This window comes from Salvia hispanica, chromosome 3 (assembly GCF_029641045.1).
Source record: "Salvia hispanica isolate PSC_SH4W2 chromosome 3, Shi_PSC_v1, whole genome shotgun sequence".
NCBI lineage: Eukaryota > Viridiplantae > Streptophyta > Magnoliopsida > Lamiales > Lamiaceae > Salvia > Salvia hispanica.
The window spans coordinates 37,568,178-37,589,765 of record NC_142694.1 but is presented as its reverse complement, the minus strand read 5'-3'; the positions used below and the strand labels follow the sequence as shown (position 1 = coordinate 37,589,765).

The 21,588-nt window shown below is 31.7% G+C and overlaps 2 protein-coding genes and 1 long non-coding RNA gene across 3 annotated transcripts; 2 read left to right on the top strand and 1 right to left on the bottom strand.

Annotated features, from left to right (window-relative positions):
* Window positions 1–4,385: 4,385 nt before the first annotated feature.
* Window positions 4,386–5,494, top strand: SHN1 (Integrase-type DNA-binding superfamily protein). The gene is made up of 2 exons (XM_048117668.2): window positions 4,386–4,544; window positions 4,672–5,494. The coding sequence occupies exons 1-2, from the start codon at window positions 4,465–4,467 to the stop codon at window positions 5,147–5,149; spliced, it is 558 nt and encodes a 185-aa protein (XP_047973625.1). The 5' UTR covers window positions 4,386–4,464; the 3' UTR covers window positions 5,150–5,494.
* A 2,992-nt stretch (window positions 5,495–8,486) lies between these two features.
* On the bottom strand, window positions 8,487–13,706 carry LOC148930665 (uncharacterized). Its single transcript, XR_016136481.1, has 2 exons — window positions 13,445–13,706; window positions 8,487–9,135 (listed from the first exon to the last, which is right to left on the bottom strand). It is a non-coding gene; the product is annotated as an uncharacterized LOC148930665 (long non-coding RNA).
* A 5,068-nt stretch (window positions 13,707–18,774) lies between these two features.
* On the top strand, window positions 18,775–20,000 carry LOC125212407 (glyoxylase I 4-like). The gene is made up of 3 exons (XM_048112573.2): window positions 18,775–19,364; window positions 19,426–19,531; window positions 19,596–20,000. Exons 1-3 carry the CDS (start codon window positions 19,210–19,212, stop codon window positions 19,839–19,841), a joined length of 507 nt encoding a protein of 168 aa, XP_047968530.1. The 5' UTR covers window positions 18,775–19,209; the 3' UTR covers window positions 19,842–20,000.
* Window positions 20,001–21,588: the final 1,588 nt, after the last annotated feature.

Below are 21,588 nucleotides of genomic sequence, written 5' to 3'. Positions count from 1 at the left end.
AGCCAAAAAAGAGATGGGAAAAAGCTCATTCAATATAGAAAAAACTAAAATGGAAAAAAAATGATGGAAAAAAAAAACTAATTATGGTTAGTACACTAGGGGGAATTGAAGTGTTGTTTTAATTTAGATGAACATAAAAATGATTACATTAGCACATAGTAGTAATAGTATTAGTAGTATGTAGTGATTGAATCATAGATTCATAGTTATGAATTTTCTTACAACCAATTAAGTAGTAGACGTTTCGCAGCTACACACCTCTAATAAATTATGGAAACAATAATACATAAAGCCAGTAAAACACTTCATTATTAATATAGATAGGCATTTAATTCACTGTGACCACTTTTTTTCTCCTTTTATCAATTTGAGACTACTTCTGGAGCAAACAAGTACACAACTTTTCTTCTAATCCTCTGGCATCGTTACTTATTAAAAGAAATTTACTTTTGTTTCATTAATATAGCATCATTAATTATTTTTATTGGTTGAGGGTTTTAGACCTTTTCCTTAAATGTGCTTTTTATGATCATAAAAGTTGTGACGTACCAGTTTTAGCAATTTCTTTTGTTTAGCCATCAGAATTTCAGTTCCCAGGGACATGGACCGAATCATGATGTTACTTATTTTTCGATATTACTATTATTTTTAAACGATGCAACCCATATGTTATAATATTTTCTTAATAGTTCTCATAAATTCCTAATATTGGCAATTTCATGATAAATTGAAGTAAAATCCGTAATATAATCGCAGATTTAGATAAAATACTGACATTCGAAATAAATATTTTTTATTAAAGAGTAGTAATGTATTTAAAGTGATATTTGCAAAAATAAATACTAGTACTCCCTCTGTCCCACTAGAAATAAAACGTTTTCCTTTTTGGATTATCCCAATAAAAATGAAACGTTTCTTAAAATAGAAATAATTTTATCTCTATTTTTCCCTCTCTCTTACTTTACTCTCTCTTCTTTAACTCACAAAATAACACTACATAAAATCTTGTGCCGAAAAGCAAACGTTTCATATTTATTGAGACTGAGGAAGTATAATTTTATCTTGGCGCATCTGGCGAAGTCAAAAGATGAACTCAAAAAATTTTGAAATAATTTCAACATACCCTTATTATAGTATAGTTCTAGTTCTACGCATTTATGATAAAATAGAAATAATTAAGAATATAATGTGATAGTAGTTAACAACGATTAAAAATTAAATTCCAAATTACTCGACCAATTTCCCACGAACACATAATTTGATATTACCATGATTTAAGGACGAGTTCGATATTTTTCTAAATATGTAATGATAGTTAATTAATACTCCTATTTATAGTTTGTATGTAGCTATATTTTAATAATCCAATTTGAAGTGAGAAATTGCAAAATTAACTTATCTAGATATTTTATACACTTGGATTTAATCTATCAAGAATCAAGATAGTGTCAACATGATGGTTGAATACCCGACGAAATCGCACATTCTCGAATTTTGATTATATAGCGATTGTTAATTAAGCTAGTAGGACCACAACTTGTTTTTATTACGATTTAATTATACCTTTTTCATTTATTAGACTGAGTTCAATGTTATTTAATAACTCGTAGATGCATGAAAATGACATCAATAAGATCAGTTTTAATAAAATAAAAAACCAAATATTAAGTTTTATATTCATAAACAGTTTTAGAGTAGCCACAAATCTAAATACTTTTACAAAATAATTTTTGCTAGCTAAGAGCATTTATATTTAAATTGATTGGGTAACATCATTTAAAAGTGAAGATTAGAAAATATTAGCATCATTTAAATTGATTGGATAATCATAACTAATATTTATCTGTCAATGCTAATATGTCCATTTACAGATAAATATTAGTTATGATTATCCACTGTAGAAAATCTATATTTTCATTCCAATTCCAACTGGTTATATTATATATTATAGTATACAGCAACCGTTGTCCATTTCCTACGTTTTAATTTTTTGTTGCTTCGCAAGATTGATTTTTTATTGTGTCGTGAATAAATTATGTAGTCCATTGTTGAGAACTTTGTCATTTTCTATTGCATACACGTGCTATTGAACTATTAATGCACAAATATTCATTCATTTTATACTTTTTTTTACAGCCATTGAAACTTTGTAATAGTAGCACAAAATACTCCCTCCGATCCGTTCACAGAAAATAATCTCATTTATATACGATACGGGTTTTATTGAAAAATTGGCAAAACAAGAGAGAAGAAGAAAGGAAAATAAAGTGGGTGAAGTAAGAAAGAAAATGACAAAAAAGTGGATTAAGGAAAAATAGGTAAAATATGAGAGAAATTTTTTCCATTTTTAGAAATAAGATTATTTTATTAAAATGGTAAAATGAGAATATTTTTTCATAAATGGAGAGAGTATATTAGAGAACTAACATTTGTAGTTATTTTTTTGTCATCAGGAACTTACACGTGAACTAACATTGGATTCGGTTAGGCAGGCCAAGTTAACTCGTGTATCCAAAAAATTTGGATTTTTTTTTTCAACAATTAATCGAACAATGAGTCATAATTCGTCCATGAATTAATTTGACAACCGATATGGATTATTTTTTCTTTTGCTTTGATTAAACTGATTTATTCACTTGAAGTATTCGTATCAAACTGACTAAGAAACCCAGAAATAAAACATAATTCAAATACTTGCAACGATATTTTGAGGGTAAAACATACTTATAAGCTCGATGGAGATTGGAGACAGAAAAGCAGCAATAAATATCAATGAATTCATTTCTTGTTTCTCTTTTACTACTATTATCTAAAATTGACAAATGTCGATCGATAAGACATGACAAGAATTGAACGATTCATGGCTGGCATTGTGGCACGCTTAGTACGAATATTTTAATACTTTTCAATGTTGGAAACAAGATCTTAATTAGCTCAATGACAAACACAACATTTTTTCTATTCCTATAATATTGCGTAAATGATTTTACAAAAGTCTCTATCATTAAAACAAATTATTGCAGTGATATATAAAAATTCCTTCTTTCAACGAATATGAATTTGAAAAAATATAACTCCCATCGAAAAATAATTTTGTCAGAGCCAAGATCAAGTAAAGTTAAATGAAGAGTAAACTAATTACTAGAACAAATCAAAGCATTATCCAAAATTTTAAAATCTGCAATGTGCAGCTAAAATTAAAATTTATAATAAAAGGTTGTATAACAATCAATAGATGATCGTCTCATCCAATATAGAGCATTTAACTATCCACAATTAATTACTATCAGTGATTTTATCCAAAACCAACACTCTTGTCCCAAAAAAAAATCCTAATGAAACAAAAACAGTGAGGAAAAGTTACAGCAATTCTTTGGCTTACTTTTTACGTGCTATTTCCACCATAGCTACGCATCTATTTTCAGTATTCACATGGATTAATTCTACGCCAAAATGGGCTCTCTATTCTATATATGTACCCTACTGATATTATTATAATGGAGTAAGTACTACTCCCTCTGTTCCATTGAAGATGATTCACTTTTCGTTTTTGGTTTGTCTCAATCAAGATGATCCATTATCAAAAATAGAAACACTTTTATTTCTACTTTATTCCCTCTCTCTTACTTTACTCTCTCCACTTAACACACAAAATAAGATTGCATAAAATCTCGTGCCGTCCAAGGAAGGGGTCATCTTTCTTGGGACGGAGGGAGTACTAGTCTACTACTAAGGAAAATTATTCAATAAATTTACCAAAAACAATATTACATCCGTCCATGAAATAGTCATGTTTTTCCATTTTTGATCCGTCCAATAAAATTTGCCCCTTTTTATTCATGATAAATTTTTCTCCTTAAGGAGATGTTATGTCTTATTTTTCACTAATAATATTTCAACGATATTATCTATATATTTCTTGTTTTATCAATTTTGTACATATTAAAATGACATTGTTCACTATCAAGACTATTTTTCATGGACTAGATAGTACTCCCTCCATCCATGAAATATTGTCTAGTTTTTCCATTTTTGTCCGTCCGTGAAAAGTTATCCACTTTGTTTTTTTTCTATTTTTGGTAAATAAACCCCACTTTCTACTAATTTTTTACAATCACATTCTATTACAAAACTAATATATAAATGTAAAACTCTCGTTCCACTAACCTTTTCAACTCACTTTTGTTAATATTTCTTAAAACTCGAGGCGAATTAAACTTGAACATATTTTATCGATGGGGGGACTAATATTAAAGGAGAGGCCCGCCCTATAAGGAGCCATGGCCCACAAAATTGGACCACTACTCTGCACCAGAAATACGAAGAGGCCCCTATTTCCTTAATGTAACGATTTTATTGATGTTATTCATCTCTATATATATACCATACTCCAATTGGCTGTGCTGCATTTCCAATTGTTATTAAATCATCATCAAGAATAGGGAAGCCGACAGACAACAAATCATGGTACAAACGAAGAAGTTTCGTGGTGTCAGACAACGCCATTGGGGCTCTTGGGTGTCAGAGATTCGCCACCCGCTTCTGTAAAAATCTTACATCTCTTCTGACACACACACACACACTCACACACTCAACTATGTGTAAATAATTTTTTTTTTTTTTAAACCCTAGTTTTTCTCACTCTTTTAATACTAACATTTATGATCTCAGGAAGCGGAGGGTGTGGCTGGGGACGTTCGAGACGGCGGAGGAGGCGGCGAGGGCTTACGACGAGGCGGCGATTCTGATGAGCGGCCGCAACGCGAAGACCAATTTTCCCGTTCCGGCCGCTCATCAAGACGGCGCGGCGGGAAACGAGATTTCCGCGGCCGCGCCGTCTAATTTTCCGAGCAGCTCGCGCTCGGCTTCCCTGTCGTCGATCCTGAGCGCGAAGCTTCGGAAATGCTGCAAATCGCCGTCGCCGTCGCTGACGTGCCTGAGGCTCGACACGGAGAATTCCCACATTGGGGTTTGGCAGAAGCGGGCCGGGTCGAACTCGAGCTGGGTCATGACGGTGGAGCTCGGGAAGAAGAGCACCGCCGATTTGCAAGATCCGGCGGCGGAGGAGGGGGGGAAGGCGGCGGATGGGATTAATGAGGAGGAGAGGATGGCGTTGCAGATGATTGAGGAGCTTCTCAACAGGAATTGATTCATCAAACAGTATGCATGCAGATTCATTCCAAATTCGTATGGATCTTTTTATTGATTTTTATTGTGATTTTGTGATTTTACACTATAAATATTTCAACAATATAATTGGTGTGGGAATTTGGTGATTGGTAAGGAAAAAAAGGCCCAATTTGCTTTGATTTGTGAAGGTGGGATATAATATACTACTACTACTACTACTACTATATATGTTATGTAGATTGATTCCATTGGGTGTTTTTAGTTAGGCTTGAGATATAGTATAATTAACGTCTTGTCTTGTCTATATGAAATTGTGTTTCTGATTTGTACACATTTGATATTGATAATATTATTATTTGAGCTACCTATTTTTTTTTATTGTCATTATGTTATCTCCTCTCATTCAATTATGTCAAAATTAATCTCAACTATGAAGTAGCTGAATGAATGGCCATGTAGTGCACATGCAAATTACTACTATGAACTTAAGAACTAAAGCCACTACATTCACAATGAAATTAATTGCATTATTAAATTAAATTGAACTTAATATTCACTCCTAATGGTAGTCGAACCGGTATTACAGTATTTATCCACAAAACAGATGCTCCGCCAATATAGATTTTCATTAAAACATCACCATATATATTAAAATATTAAATTACGTTCGAAACTCTCTTTAGATTCTAAAATATGAATATTTTACGTATCTCAAAATCTTAAGAATTCATACTTTTATGATTTTATCGTCTATTTTCGTTGTAGCTAGCGATGGTATTATCTAAGGTTAACAGTGGAAGTTGTAAATGACATAAATTCATTTTTATCAATAGCTTTTGAAATGATGCATTATTCAAAAAATTAAAGCATAGTACTAATTGATTAAACTCTAATTAGAACACTAGCTAGATCGTTCCCAACCAAGAAGATGAAATTAAATCATACTGTACTATAAAGTTGAACAAAAACGTCTCTCATGACAAATATCTATCATTCTGATTTTTAGGAGACGACTACTACTAATAATTGTGTGCAAGATTATTCTACATAATTCAATAGTTTCTTCACTTATTGCTTACATATTCTCCAAAGCTAGAAACAATTATCTAAGGAGGCAGCTAGCTAGCTATGACTTATTAAATTAATAGTACTCTAATAAGCCAGCTTTGGATTCCGGTTGAAATAGTTCCTTACAAACTAGCCAATGATTTCTAAATTATTTCTTGACCAATAGCAAATCTCTTAACTCGCCCCAATATAGTTGTAGTACTAATTACAATTATCATCACTATAATGATAATCTTACTCTATCATATTTTAAAGTGACTTTGATTAGGTTCTAATATAGTAATAAATTAAGAATAAAATAAAAAAAGAAGATATATAGAGACCAAAATATATGTTAATATTCATATAAGATTTTGTTAATGTTGAATAATGATAATCTAACTATTTTTTTTGTGCACATTTGTTCATGTGAATATTCAAATAAAATTTTGTTTGAATGAATTTCGTTTGAATCTCATAGAACCTTATAAGATTACAATTAGTGTGAAATATGGTGTTATATTTAGTGTAAAATATGGTGTGTAAAAATTAATCGAAATCGAGAGAGTTATATTTAATAAAAAAGCCTTGAGATATATAATTAGTAGGATAATTGGGTATAATAAAATTTCAGTAGTCTTCGAATATGATCATCAACAATTTAAAATATACTCTATTAAGCGCAACAATAAATAATATTTCAACATAACAATTAATTATACTTTTGCATAATAATATACAACGCGACATCAAATTTTATAAATTTCCCACAACCTCTCCAGTTAATAATGTAGCGTTGTCATGTGTCTCGGTCAAGGTTGTCTAAAATTCACATCTAACAACCGATATCCAGTCTCAATAATAGTAAGTGGCTTTAAAATTACTCCGGCCTCCGTCCCTGATTAATTGTCACTCTTTTCCATTTCGGTTTGTTTCTCAATAATTGTCACACTTCATTATTAGGAGTACTATAAATGGTAAGTAGGTTCCACATTCTACAAACTCACTTCACTCACATTTTATTATAAAACTAATACTCCATCCGTCCCAGAGAAGATGTCACACTTGGGAAATGGCATGAGATTTTAGGAGATGTTATTTTGTATGTTAAGTGGTGAGAGAAAATATAATTTTATAATTGATGTGAGAAGAAACTTTTTCCAAAAGAGGAAATGAGACATCTTTTGTGGGACAAACTGAAAAGGAAAGTGTAATATCTTTTGTGGAATCGGATGGAGTATAAAAAAGTGGATCTCACATTCCACTAACTTTTTCAACCAACTTTTCTTTATATTTCTTAAAACCCGTGCTCGGTTAAAGAGTGACAATTAATCGGAGACGAAAGGAGTAATACATGTAGTACAAGTTTTCCAAACCGATGGAGAAATCTATTTCTTTGTAACACAGATAAGGCAAACATCATCATCAAATCATACAAAGGTCAATTTTCCGATGTTGCAATTTTGTCAAAGCTGTCACAAATCTTTCTCTAAAAAAAAAAGTTGTTACAAATCTCTAACTGCCATATACACGATCGAGAATAAATTATGATGCAATTAATAACTATACAAAATACACATAAGACATAGTCACAACACATATATATAAAATATGTGATAGATATTTTAGTGCAAGTACTTTATAAAAAAAACATGATAAAGTGTGGTGTCACGATCAGCTAAATTAGCAGAAAGAAAGTGAGATTTTTTTGAGTGTCTTGAATGCTAAGTACATTAAAATGGTAGGAATTAAAAGTAACGTGGTGCCTATCTGTATAATACTATAAGTCATTCACTAAGCTGAGAAAAATTGGTAATTGGAGCTATCAAAGTATTTGAAGAAAAGTTGCAGAATTAGGATAAGAAAGCCATGTGGTGTAGATTTCTCTGAATCAAATCCAGCCCCTTTCAAATGGGCTAAATGTTATTTCTAGTGGGGAAGACCTAAAAAGTAGGTTAGATATGAATTTCATTGTTTCTATTTGCCAATTGTTTTTTTTACCTTTAGGCGGGAAAAATTTCTGTATTTTGTGTTATTTGCTAGTTATATATAAGTGAGTTATGAGTCACCATGAGTTCCAAGAAAAATTAACTATTCTCATAGCTAAAATTAAATTGTTGAAAATGATCCTTATAAAACTCAAACCATAATATAAAATCCATAATAGGTTAACAATTTGATGAAGTTTTTCAATTCCATTATAATAGTCCGTTCATAGAATAATAATTAAAAGCTTATAACTTATGCACGATCAATTTTTTTTTTTTGATAATTCAATTATGATTAATATGTATCATACTATCACGACCTCTCAAATTTTATTTTGAATTTTATAAATCAAAGCATCTTATGAACATGAAACTTAATGTAAATTCAAGTCCAGAGCGTTTGTCCTAGTAGTAAAGAGCTTAGACATTAATGTTTGAGGTGCTGAGTTCAAGCCCTCTTGATATCTTGATATCATTTCTAACTTCCTCCTTTGTATAGGAGTTTTTTTTTTCAAATTCATTTTTGGATTTTCAACTACTCCCCTGTTCCATTTACAGAGCAAACGAATCATGTTTGCTGGATCTGTTTTCGTAAATTTCCAAGGGGTCCATGAACAAACTCCTTAACCTTGTGCTGCCTACATGAGCACTGGCTATTGTTGAGATTGGCACCACATTTCAGACCCAAATCTCAGCAGTTAGGATCACACACACAGCGCTAATGGTGATCTCAACGTGTATGAGATCTCGTATGTTCTTTTGAGATGTTGATGACTCTCTCTCCCAGAGGAAAATACAACTGATCATCTATGTCAACTGAAGCATCATCATCTTCCCCTGCTTCAAATGTTTTAAACTTCTCTTCCCCGAACATCATACCATGTTTATGGTCTCTGGTTCGGCTGTGGGATCTTTGCACAGCAAAAGTGTGAAGTTTGAGTAGACACTCTGCGCAGCTGGCTCGCCACTCCTTCATCCAAATATTAATTACAATCACGCATTAGTAAGATCATAAGTGGAAAATAAACGATCACTCGGGAATTTATCACTTAAGATTTATTTAAGCTAATCCACCACTTAATTTTATGGATCGAACATTTTAAGCTTGTTTAATCGTGTATCCTTCATATACTCAATCTCCTATGTATTGTCAATCTAGTAAAGCACCCCTTGACGTAAAATCAAATAAATGGTGCTAATGACAAGTCATGAAACCAGAAATAGTATGAGACATATCCCATCATGCTCACTAAATTTGGACCATAAAAAATGACTCTGAAGGACTAAATCATATGAAAGCCAGAGAAAGATAGAGATGGGAGCATTTTGCAGTGTAAGAGACAGAAAATACCATCTTCCAAATTCTTTTCACCAATAAACTAACCTTTCACAGTCAATCAAATCCTACTTTTTCTTCCAGAACTGATTTTATTGCCAACAATTATTCAGTATCACTATTACATTGATACCAATTGATGTAACACTATACAATCAGCTAGCTTCAATCTTCAAAGCAATTGTGAAAAGTACAGAAAAGATTGTAGATGAAAAGTAGGTGATTGTGAGAGGAGGAGGGGGATTATCAGGGTAAATCAAGTACAGGGGTCATGTCATTCATAAGCATTTAAATTGTCAAAGAGCGATCTTTCAAGGAACGCATGTTCATTGGAGTACACTGATTGGATAAGAAATATAGCACCTCCAAGAACTTGACTGACAGCTGCACAATGAATTTCCTTCACATCTGATGTCTCTTTGGAAACCTCCCCATATGGATTTTTAGTCAATAGTCATTCAACTTCAGTACTAGTAAAATTTATGAAAAGGATTGTAGTTAAGATAAAGCTTTAGTTGCCCAAAAAAACCTACAACCTCGAGGCAGATTCTAGATAAATTGTTGATTTGAACATGAATTTGCCAATCCAGTGCATTTCAGACAATTTATCAGCTCTATATCAATGACGGGGACAATGACATAGGAGACATGGATAATTATGGAAGACTGGAACTTCCTGTCATCTAAAATTTACCTACACTAGAATCATGCGTCAATATGTTATACTAGAAATTTTACAAAAGGACCAGTGCCTATTGTCCATTTGCACATATACAAGTGATATGTGTGTGTATCTCAATTATGATGGTGAATACTAACATTGAGTGCCCATCCCCTAATGTATCATCAAAAAAACCTTGTAAATTCTTAAAATCGATTCTATATCTTGCATGTTATTGCAGACTTAACTACCAAAGTGACAAATTAACCAAATTGGTGAAAGCATGAGGGACTTAAAAGGGTGTTAGGCACAAGCTCATTTAGAAGAGCTTATGAGCTTATCTCACAAGACATATTTAGAAGTATTCAGATGTTAAATGTCATTTTAAGATTAAGTTGTCAGAATGATTTAAAATAAAAAGGGAACATTTGTGCTAAATCTGTAACTAAAACAATCAATTTTATAGTAGTTTATTTCAATTTAAAAAAGAGGTTAGAACCTGCTAACTTTAAAACGAATTGGCCCAAAAGCAAATCCCCACAAAGTTTTGGAGAAATTTGTTTTGCTTTATTTTGCTATGGCCCAGCATATATTATACTTCTGTCCATCCTTGTACCACAAGACTTGTTCCAAAATATTGAGTAGTAGAGCAAGCTTCCACAACCTCAAACTTTTATCTTTTCGGCTTATAATCACAATGGAAAGGAACGGGGTGGAGCGAAACCTAGCCAAAACCAAAATATCGGTTTGGTTCCATTATAGTACTCCACTAGGGAAGCAGTTTTGATTCAGCATCTAATGAGAAAACTAAATTAGAATTCTGTTGATTCAGTTTTTTCATAGTAAAAATTAGTGAAAAAATAGAACTGGCTGCATCTCATCAAATATTTTAGGTTGCTTATAAACAGTCTATCCACTGTTCTGTGGAGTTTATTTCTTTTAGGTTGCCTATTAGACTGGTAGTTATCTTTGCCTTCTCCCACCTTCAGAAAATACTGCCAAAACCTAACATAAATTTTAGTATGGTTCAGTTTCAGGGGCGGAGCTAGGGTGGGGCCAGGGGGGCCCTTGGGCCCCTCACCCTTTCGAACTTTACCTATATATTATATATGTACGAAACAATTAGCTAAGTTCGTATTGTAGTAATTGGTTACGATGGTACACTTGCAACTAATTGATCTCAGGTTCGAATCTTGATCTTGCAGCGTGTATTTTTTTTTTATCATTATCTCCTTAGATTTCTATTGGATATTGTGTTAATGTTTTTCTATATATCTTTAGATTTTCTCTTGAATATGTTTATGTTCTATTAGATTTTCTAATGTTAATAATTTTGTTTATTTTCTCTAATTGTAATCTTAGCTAGTAATCTTGTATAAATTTTTTTTTTTTGTAACTGTTAAGAATTATTTTCATAATTTAAGAACATAAATATGTAAATATGCCATAATATAATATTGTTTTAATATTAGTGTTATGGTATTTATGAATAGAAAATAACTCTTTCATTACATGAATAAGTATATAATATTAGCAAAATTAATTTTAATACTATGCACTTTATTATAAAAAAAAATACTATATTCTTTAATTATATCGATGTTGACATAGTCACTGTATCTCTATTTTTATTACCATCCTCTAATTATCTCATTATCCATCTCTTGCGTACATCTCTCTATTACTTATATTCGAGTTAATTTTATATTGTAGATACTGAAACAACTTGACACCGAGACAAATTAACAAAATTTAAGTAGTAAATTGGGCCCCCCATGATTAAAATCCTGGCTCCGCCACTGTTCAGTTTGTATCTGATACAAGTCTTGCTCGGTTCAGTTTTCAAAAAATAAAATTTTGATTTTTCAGTTTTTGCGGATTATATTTTGTTCTGTATCAAACCACTCATTTTCTCACTCCCAAATGGAGCCATGAGTAGGCTATGTTTCTCATCATTTTGGAGAACCAAATGATACGACACTGATATGGAATTGTTCAAATGCTATCTTAGGCTCGATATGTAGCATATCATTGAAAGATTACAGGAATTAGATTTCTAAAATTGTGGAGACCATATTTTATTTGACAGAGGACAAATCTGATAAACAAATCAGGCTTTAGAAACATTTAGCACAATGTTTGCACAATTTCATTTAGTTTTTTTATCCTCCAATCTTAGCAAAAAAAATGATACATACATCATATTCCTAAGAACATTTCCCTCCAAAACAACCCTCTATCGCCCCAAGGCACAAGATATTGTAGTCTTGTCTGTGCACAGTTACAAGAAAACCAATCACACAACATTTTTCCAATACGTTCAATCCAAAACTCCCTAAATATTCAAACATGGCCTAGGTCTGGCCGTCTGGGTAACCTTGATGTCAAGAGAATCTTGTTCTATAACATAGAGTATGATGCAAATTGCAATATAAGCTAAAATTTCGAATGGGGCGAGTCATGTGAAAGAAATATATCAACATGGGAGCAATTTATATTATAATATGGTCGGGTGAGCGTTGGAATCACAATTCACAATGCATCAGTTCTCCCACTCATATCTGAAGATGTGAAGATTAGGACTACTTGATTATTATAGGTTCACAAATTTAAAGAGTAAGAATATTTCTAAATTTCTGAAAGCAAATGGAGAAGCATAACCATGAAATATTAAATTCTACAGCAAGAGAAGCATATCTAGAGATTCTATACTAGTTGAAAAGTTGTCTATCCCCAGACACCATTACTGAAAAGGGCCTAACTCAAAAAAATAGGTCTTTTGACTATTTTCCTAAGATCATAAACATTGTCAAAAATACATACTTGTGGTTTGGGAATACTATTAACTGGGCCAGTAAGCAGAAAAAAGATTCAAATTGTAACAAATTCTGATTCAGTCTAAACAAAATACAGTTAGATTCTTCATCTATTAATAAAAAAAAATAATCTCAACCTTGTGCCAGTGATGATTAAGTCCTAAACAACAAGATCATCTACTCTACCTACCCACACACGCTGTATGTCATTTCCTAATTCAACAATTCACATGATTCGAAGTGGTTTTAATCTATCATATGCAAAACTAATCTATTCCTTGTATAAGGATCATTAGATTGGATGAAAATAAGTTAGAAACCAATTCAACACTTGAAAATGCTAGCATTTCCCATCAATCCAGTCATCTTAGCATCGGATCTGGTTGCACAAGTCCACAGAAGCAAGCAAATAGTAATTCATGTATACCACAAAACGAATCTAGAAAAACACCAAATAAAGGGTTACCTATTGCAATTGAGAGCAATGAGGGTTCGAACGATTCCATCCAGTCTCAAGAGTGGTGCCGTACTCCAAATGCGAGACGGCGACGTAGAGAAGCGCGGGCAGTCCTCATCGTCGATCTCGAAGTGGTACTGGTGCTGCTGAATTTGGAGAGGGTTGGTGGTGATGGAGTGAATCGTTTCGTCAAGGGTTTATGGAGGATTTGGAAGAGCATATCGGAGGGGATTAAGGTGTTTCTTTCATTTACGCTATGAGAAGATCAGAATATGAGTTACTGGGCCAAATATTAAAATTCAATTGTTTGGCCCAATATTTAAATGTAACCCACATTGAATTTTATATGGACTTTGGAATTCAAAATTGCGTTAGTTTAACCTATCATAGTTTCAATAAGTTGATAATGGTTAGATATACACTTATATGATTATTTTAAGTGTTAGTTAACTTATTATATAAGTCAGTATTATCTTTGATGGTCTATCTACCCATAATTTTTGCCTCAAAATATAAGGATATGTGTCTGGTCGAGTGATGGAAGCGTGCACGACATATCATCAGTCGAAGGATTGCGGATGCGGCTCTCTCCCTCGTAACGGCGGTAGGTGAACGTCATATAGTTGCGAGCCTCCTTATGCTCTTATTCTAGTCACTCATTCTTAAAAATCACATTAATGTAAAATATTCGAGTATGTAAAATATTTTTATAAGTACACATACATATGTAGGGTCTTGTTAGGTTGGGATTTATCAACCTAATTGAGAATTGAGATGCAATCTCAACCACTCATCCAGAATATTTGTGAAATGTCAACAGCATGTAGTTTATGTCAACAGAGGGGCATAATTGTAATTTTATTAAAAAAATTTAATTTTTTTTTAATTTTTTTTTAATTTTTTTAAAAAAAAATTTCAACTACGTATACAATTCAAGTCAACTACACATCAAATGTCAACAACTTTATTCAATAAATACTATTTGACATGAATTGTACATGTAGTTGACATTATATTATGTAGTTAACATGAATTGTATACGTAGTTGACATGGATTGTACACATAGTTGACATTATATGTGTGTAGTTGACATGGATTGTACACATAATTGACATTATATGTGTGTAGTTGACATGGATTGTATATGTAGTTGAAAAATTAAAATTTAAAAATTTAAAAAAAAAATTAAAAAAAATTTAAAATAAAATTTAAAATAAAAATTTAAAAAATTTTAAAAAAAATTAATAAAAAAATAAAATTAAAAATTAAAAAAAATATTTATTGAATAAAATTTACCATGATATTACTATTCTGCCATTTTATAATTAATTAATCTAAAGATATTTTGTATGTGGAAAAATTTGAACCACTCATTTAATAAAAATGAGTGACTGATATTGCATCTCATTTCTCAATTAGCATAAAAAATCTCAAATGATCACAATGCTACGTATATACGTGTCTCTGTCTAGTGGATCAACGGCCCAAATAATACACACGTTTTTCTGAACAATACTCCTATTTTGTAACGAATAATTTTCATATAGTTGCAACCAATACGCAACTGGATTAGGAAAAATAAATAACTGACGGTTATAGACAACCGCAATCAACTCGAAATTATTTGTATATGCATGATTTAATTAGTTCCTACCAAAAGATACGATTTGTCAAAGTAATGATGAATTTCGCTTGAAAATTAGTGATATTATATTACTAATGAGTAATGAGCAGGTTACTTAAGCGATTTCTTAATGTTTTTTAATATTGTTGCCACTTCATAATGTATGTTGCCTCTGGAGAAGGTGAAACATGAAAAGGACATCAACATAATTTAATTCGACTAAGATATAATGTTCATGCACAAAAATTATTTTAAAAGGTCAAAATGAGAATCAATTTAATTATTGAAATCATTTGCTATCAATAAATTTCTACTAGCGTCGCCGCTCGGGGCTTCAATCATTTGATCAATTTGACGTTTACGGACTCAAAAGAAACCACGTCTTGAAAGCAATGGGGGTTAAATTTCGATTAATAATAATGTTTTTAATCAAATTTTAGAACTTAGTAATTTATAATTTAAATTTAATCAAGGTGAATGTACTGTCCTTTTGATATAACTTAGTGTATCCCATCATGATCAAATTATAGAGCTCCAGACATTTATTCGTTGGAGTTATTATTGAATCGCGATGCCAAAATAAAGTTTAGATGAAATGCCTAAGTACAATATTAGGATGAAAAGAAAGAGATGGACAACTTTTTAACATCAAATAACGTTGTTTTAAAAAAAAATAACGTTGTTTTAAAAAATAACTAATTATTTGTATAAAAAAAAAAAACTCATTCTTCCTTCATTTGTTTACTTCAATTGATTCAACTATCTCTACAATTGTAGTATTCTGTTGAGTATTCCCATTGACTTTCATTCAATTTACATTAATTTATGCAAAAAAAATTCAAAAATCATATGATTGATTAATATATGTAAATATTTTATACACCGTTCATGAAATATTGTCCAGTTTTGCCATTTCGGTCCATCCGTGAAATATTGTTCACTTTTTTTTTTCCCTTTTTTGTTAAATGGACCTCACTTTCTACTAATAACTCATTACACTCTCGTTCTATTACAAAATTAATATACAAATATGAGGTCTACATTCCATTAACTTTTTTCACTCATTTTTCTTCACATTTCTTAAAACTCATGATAAGTCAAACATGGATAACATTTTGAGGACGGAGGGAACTCATGATAAGTCAAACATGGATAACATTTTGCGGACGGAGGGAGCAGTAAAGAAGACGAGGAATTATATGATTGACAAGGAAAAGAAAATTATTAATGGTGGCAAGGCACATTTTTAAGGAGGATAATGGTTCCCGTTTACTATTGTTATAGCCGTGGTGATTTAAACACTCAATTTTATTGTATTTGAAGAGAAATCGTTTTGACAATTAGACCTTATTTGATCGTCATTCTGTTTGGTAATACTCCACGTGCTAAGACCTAAGTTTACCGGAAAACTGGTGATGATTAATTATAGTACTTCATTAAGTTAAATCTTAAATGCATAGTGACAAATCAAATTTTCATTTCACTAAGTTAAATGCATAGTGCTGCACCGCCTTTTTCTTTTACCTTTTACTACTTTTTACTTTACCCACAAAGGAGTGGTAATACACGTATCAATTTTACACTATAGCGTGTGTGACAAGGACAACACCCAAATTCTTAACATTAATTATCAAACTTCAAAATATAGGGTAAAACTATATACCAACTTTGACTAGAAATTAATCTAAAGTTATGATTTAAACTAGTAAGCTTTTGAAGTGATGAACGAGAACACGTAATGAGGCTTTTGAGCTCACTTAAATCTATTAGGCCTTTTGTTAGTTCATTTTTCTTTTTCGATATAAATATAGTATAAATTTTGTCTTTCAATAATATTTTTCTTTACTTGCATCAGTGCGATGTGAAGCCAGCTCGACCAAATTAAGTAAAGTGCAATATAGACACCTAAGGTTAATTAATTATGATTTTGATTAATTAAAGTGTTAAACAAGTTGCTACCGAATCATTTCACTCCTATCATTTTGTGTTTGCTGCTTCTGTGTTTTTATGTCACAGACAGCTGCTTTAATTGTTTTTCATGTGCATAAGAGAAATATGCTTCTTATGAGATTAACTAATAATAATAAAATAAATAATATAAATATTAAATAATTCCGCTTAATTAAGGTGCAAAATGCAGTTGGTGTTTTTATTAATATAAGTATTATACTTTTTTACTATACGAATAATTAATGTATGGACTACGTAATAAGATTATTATTTTAATACCTTCTCTCTAAGTCATATAGTCAACTGATCAAATAATGTTCTTAACCATTTATGTCATGTTGTATCCATGCATCTATAACCTGAGACATTATTTAAACGTGCAATTGGGATAATTCAAATATGAAGAATTATCAAAACAAAAAAAACGTCAAACGATAAACTAAGATTTAGTTTCGTGTTTGGAAGAGTTATTTCACTCATTTTATTCAACAATCAAGATAAGCATCCTAGTAAGCCCAACAAACATTTTCAAACAAAACTTTGTATACTAAGAGACATGAGCACAACTGTACATTAACTACAAGTACATGGTTAATCTTTTACCTTTCAAATCAAGATATATCCTCGCAAATAGGTCAAGTGAGACAAAAAAATAAAATTATACAGTAGTACTATAAATATAATTCCTAGTTTTTTTAGAATACTAAACGTAAACTTTTTGTTACACGCACTCTCTCACAGCACATGTATATCCTTTCCTCCTCCGAAAAACCATGAGCTCGTCGTGCACGCACACACAATATATAAATCATTTTTAAAATAAATGAAATATGGCGTTTTTATAACATATCAAATCTTCAAATACTTCACTCATTTATATGTTCATGTGAGCAATTTTCTAGTTGAAATAAAAAAGGAAATTGAAAGTAACATGAAACAAACTATAATCAAAGCATAAAACTAATTTCCAAACTCCAAATCAATCTAATTAAAATCAGGCAAGAACTAACTTTTGTGGTTCTAGAGCTTTCCTAAACCAAAAAATGTTTCTATTTTTTTCTTGAAAATGCTATCTCAGGTGAAACCATTTTATCTTTCTGACCCACACGCCGACAAATTTGGGACCTAACCCAACAATTTGATAGGTGCTTAGCTGTGATCCCTTTACACTATTAACACTTTTGGAATAGTTTGATTTAATCCAAGTTGTTACCAAAAATACTATCCATTAATTCACAATCTCAGTCAGCAACGTGGGATCTACGTGTCACATGTAAGAAACTGATACGATTATTATTATTATTATTATTATTATTATTATTATTATTTAGTTAGTTAATTAGTGATTTGCTATATCTTTTCATATAATTAGGATATTTATTTCTTGCTCATTAAGTTACTATTAGTATTATAAATAGGGTTATTGTTATTCTCTTCTGGGAATCAATAAGAAATACAATTATCTTGATATTTTATTTTTATGCTTTTATTTCAATTCTGTATTGATCTTGGTTTGATCGAAGGACAAAGTTCCCGCGACTACCTTTTATCCATCCGACTATCGCAATCTCGACGCCGGAATCTTGTTAAAAGAAATCATCTCTTAACAATTGGTGATACGATTATTATTATTATTATTATTATTATTATTTAGTTAGTTAGTTAATTAGTGATTTGTCATATCTTTCCATATAATTAGGATATTTATTTCTTTAGTATTAGTATTATAAATAGGGCTATTGTTATTCTCTTCGGAAATCAATCAGAAATATTCAATTTCAATTTTGTATTGTTCTTAGTTTGATCGACGGACAAAATTTCTGCGACTACCTTTTATCCGTCGGAGCGATTACCTTTTATCCCTCCGCTCCGATGATTGCAATCGCGACACCGAAATCTTGTTAAGAGAAATTTTATCCCTCCGAACGCTGGAATTTGTTAAGAGAAAACGCTGGAATCTTGTTAAGAGAAAACACCCTACACTTGTCCAAACTCCAAACAGAGCTCAAAACTACTCTATAAATTGCTCTGCGTTCCTCCATTTGTATCTTGTTCTTATCAATCTATTTCTCTCTTCCTATACACAATCTCACTCTTCCAACTTTCTCGATTATTTCCCCAAAATCTTCAATTTGATTTGATAAAGATTTTGGGTTGAATTAATTAAGAATTAGAAATTCTTTAATATTTTTGTTGAAGATGAAGGATAACAAGGGAAATCCATTACGTCTCTCTTCTTTGAATCATATCTCGCTTGTTTGCAAATCAGTTGAAGAATCTGCTGATTTTTATCAGAACGTTCTTGGCTTTGTGCCAGTTAGAAGGCCCGGTTCATTCGATTTTGATGGCGCATGGTAATAATTAATTCATCTTAAATTAAAATATTTACTATCATCATCATTTTTTTTTTTGCAGGCTGTTTGGTCACGGGATTGGGATACATCTACTGCGATCAGACGATCCAGAAAAAATGCCCAAGAAAACTGTGATTAATCCCAAAGATAATCATATTTCTTTTCAGGTAGCTACTCAATTTCTAGAAAATTCTAATAAAAATAGTTAATTTCTTGTAAATTTGATGACAGTGCGAGAACATGGCGATGGTGGAGAAAAAGCTGGTGGAAATGGGGATTGATCTGGTGCGGCAGAGAGTAGAGGAAGGCGGGGTGTACGTGGACCAGCTGTTCTTCCACGATCCGGATGGGTTCATGATCGAGATATGCAATTGCGACAACATCCCCATGGTACCACTGGCTGGGGAAGTTGTACGCTCGTGCTCGAGGATCAACTTGGAGCCGCAGCAGATCCATCTCCCCGTGGTACAACCGTAGGAAGCTGGGGGTTGTTTGGACTTGTACGTCATAACAAATCCGATTTGGCCAACCTTTTTTTTTCTTTTTTTTTTGTCTGCTTGTTATCTTCTTCACTTTGTTCTCGTCGTAATAAGATGCTTTAACCGTTTGGGAATTCCATTTTAATTTTACTACTAATACTACTTCATAGCTTTTCAATTTGGCACAATTAGTTTATCTACTAACTCAACTTGATTACATTATTTAAATTTCCAACCTTTTGATCACACTTTAGTTTATCTTTATTACTCTATGATGGGTTTTTTTAACACATTTTGAAGAAAGGAAAAATATGTATTGTGTATATGGATGAACATAGATCGAAAAATAATATTTCCTCACTTTCATAAAAGATACTATTACACTTTTTTTATACTATTTTGAAAAAATATACTATTAATAAATAATTAAAATAAAATAAAATAATTAAAAAAATTCTACTATATAAAGAAGAATCCATTCACACCAAATATGCTCCTCTAGCCAATCGGTCATTTATTTATGATCAAGTTTTACACATACATATTAATTGAGAAAAACATTATAGTATTAAATATTCTACATGTGAATGGGTGTAACTAGTGTGAGTTAAGAAAATAGTAACATCATCATCATACCAAATATATTGTTCTAGTCACGACTTATTCATCGATCAATTTATGATGAGTTCTAATAATAATAAGGGTTTTTGGCTTTTTAAACCAAAAACTTTCCCCGAATTCTGGTTTTTCCCATGAACTATGAAATTTGTTTTTAAAACCATGAACTTTCACTTCGTTTGGTTTTTCCCAATCCGACCCGAATAACACATTTCCAGTCTAGAAATTATCCAACGTGGACAGTCGAAAAAATGACATGGAAGCCGGATTTAGGACCCTAAAACAACGTTGTTTTACGACTCAATCAAAATTCAGCCATCTTCGTTCATCCTCTCACTTCGACCTCCCCAGCCACCGCGACGAGCTAAGACGGTCACCCAGCCACGACCTGCTCACCCTCCGGCGCGCTCGGGAGGCTCCCCATATTGGGGAAATTCCCACCTATCTCCTCACAGCTCTCCTTTCTCTTCTTCTCATAATAATCATCCCTCACTTTAATGACAAATAGGATTAAAATTGATACGTAGACAACCCAGGTTTCGCCATTGACCCGTCGGGGGAAAAACCAAACGAAGTGAAAGTTTGTGGTTTTAAAAACAAATTTCATAGTTCATGGGAAAAACCAGAATTCGGGGAAAGTTTTTGGTTTAAAAAGCCAAAAACCCTAATAATAACCACTACAACAATACAAATAACTAAGAATATTTTTTTTGGTCCTATTAAGGATGTTTATTAACGTTTCGAATTATACCACAACGCTTTATAATACTCCCTCAGTCTCAGTTAAGATGACCCCTTTGATTTTCGCACATATTTTGTTAAAATTATAATAAATAGTTAAAGTGTAAGGAAAGTAAATTAAGAAATAATAATATGGAAGAGACTCTCTTCTACATTATTATTTCTCTTACTTTATTTTTCCTTAACTTTAATTATTTATAATAATTTTTTCAAAACATGTGTGAAAAACAAAAAGGGTCATCTAAAATAGGACAAGGGGGAGTATGTTTTTATTGTTGGTATCCCACCTAAAATTAGATGACATAAGTAAAGTGTTCTAAAAAATAAAAATAAAAACTAAAATAATTTACCCTCAACTTAGTGATGCTTTTTTGTCTTAAATTACG

Coding starts and splice junctions, on each gene's coding strand:
- SHN1 (XM_048117668.2), top strand. CDS start 4,465: ATGGTACAAACGAAGAAGTTTCGTGGTGTCAGACAACGCCATTGGGGC. Junction 4,545..4,671: donor GAGATTCGCCACCCGCTTCT/GTAAAAATCTTA, acceptor TTATGATCTCAG/GAAGCGGAGGGTGTGGCTGG.
- LOC125212407 (XM_048112573.2), top strand. CDS start 19,210: ATGAAGGATAACAAGGGAAATCCATTACGTCTCTCTTCTTTGAATCAT. Junction 19,365..19,425: donor TTCGATTTTGATGGCGCATG/GTAATAATTAAT, acceptor TTTTTTTTGCAG/GCTGTTTGGTCACGGGATTG. Junction 19,532..19,595: donor ATAATCATATTTCTTTTCAG/GTAGCTACTCAA, acceptor ATTTGATGACAG/TGCGAGAACATGGCGATGGT.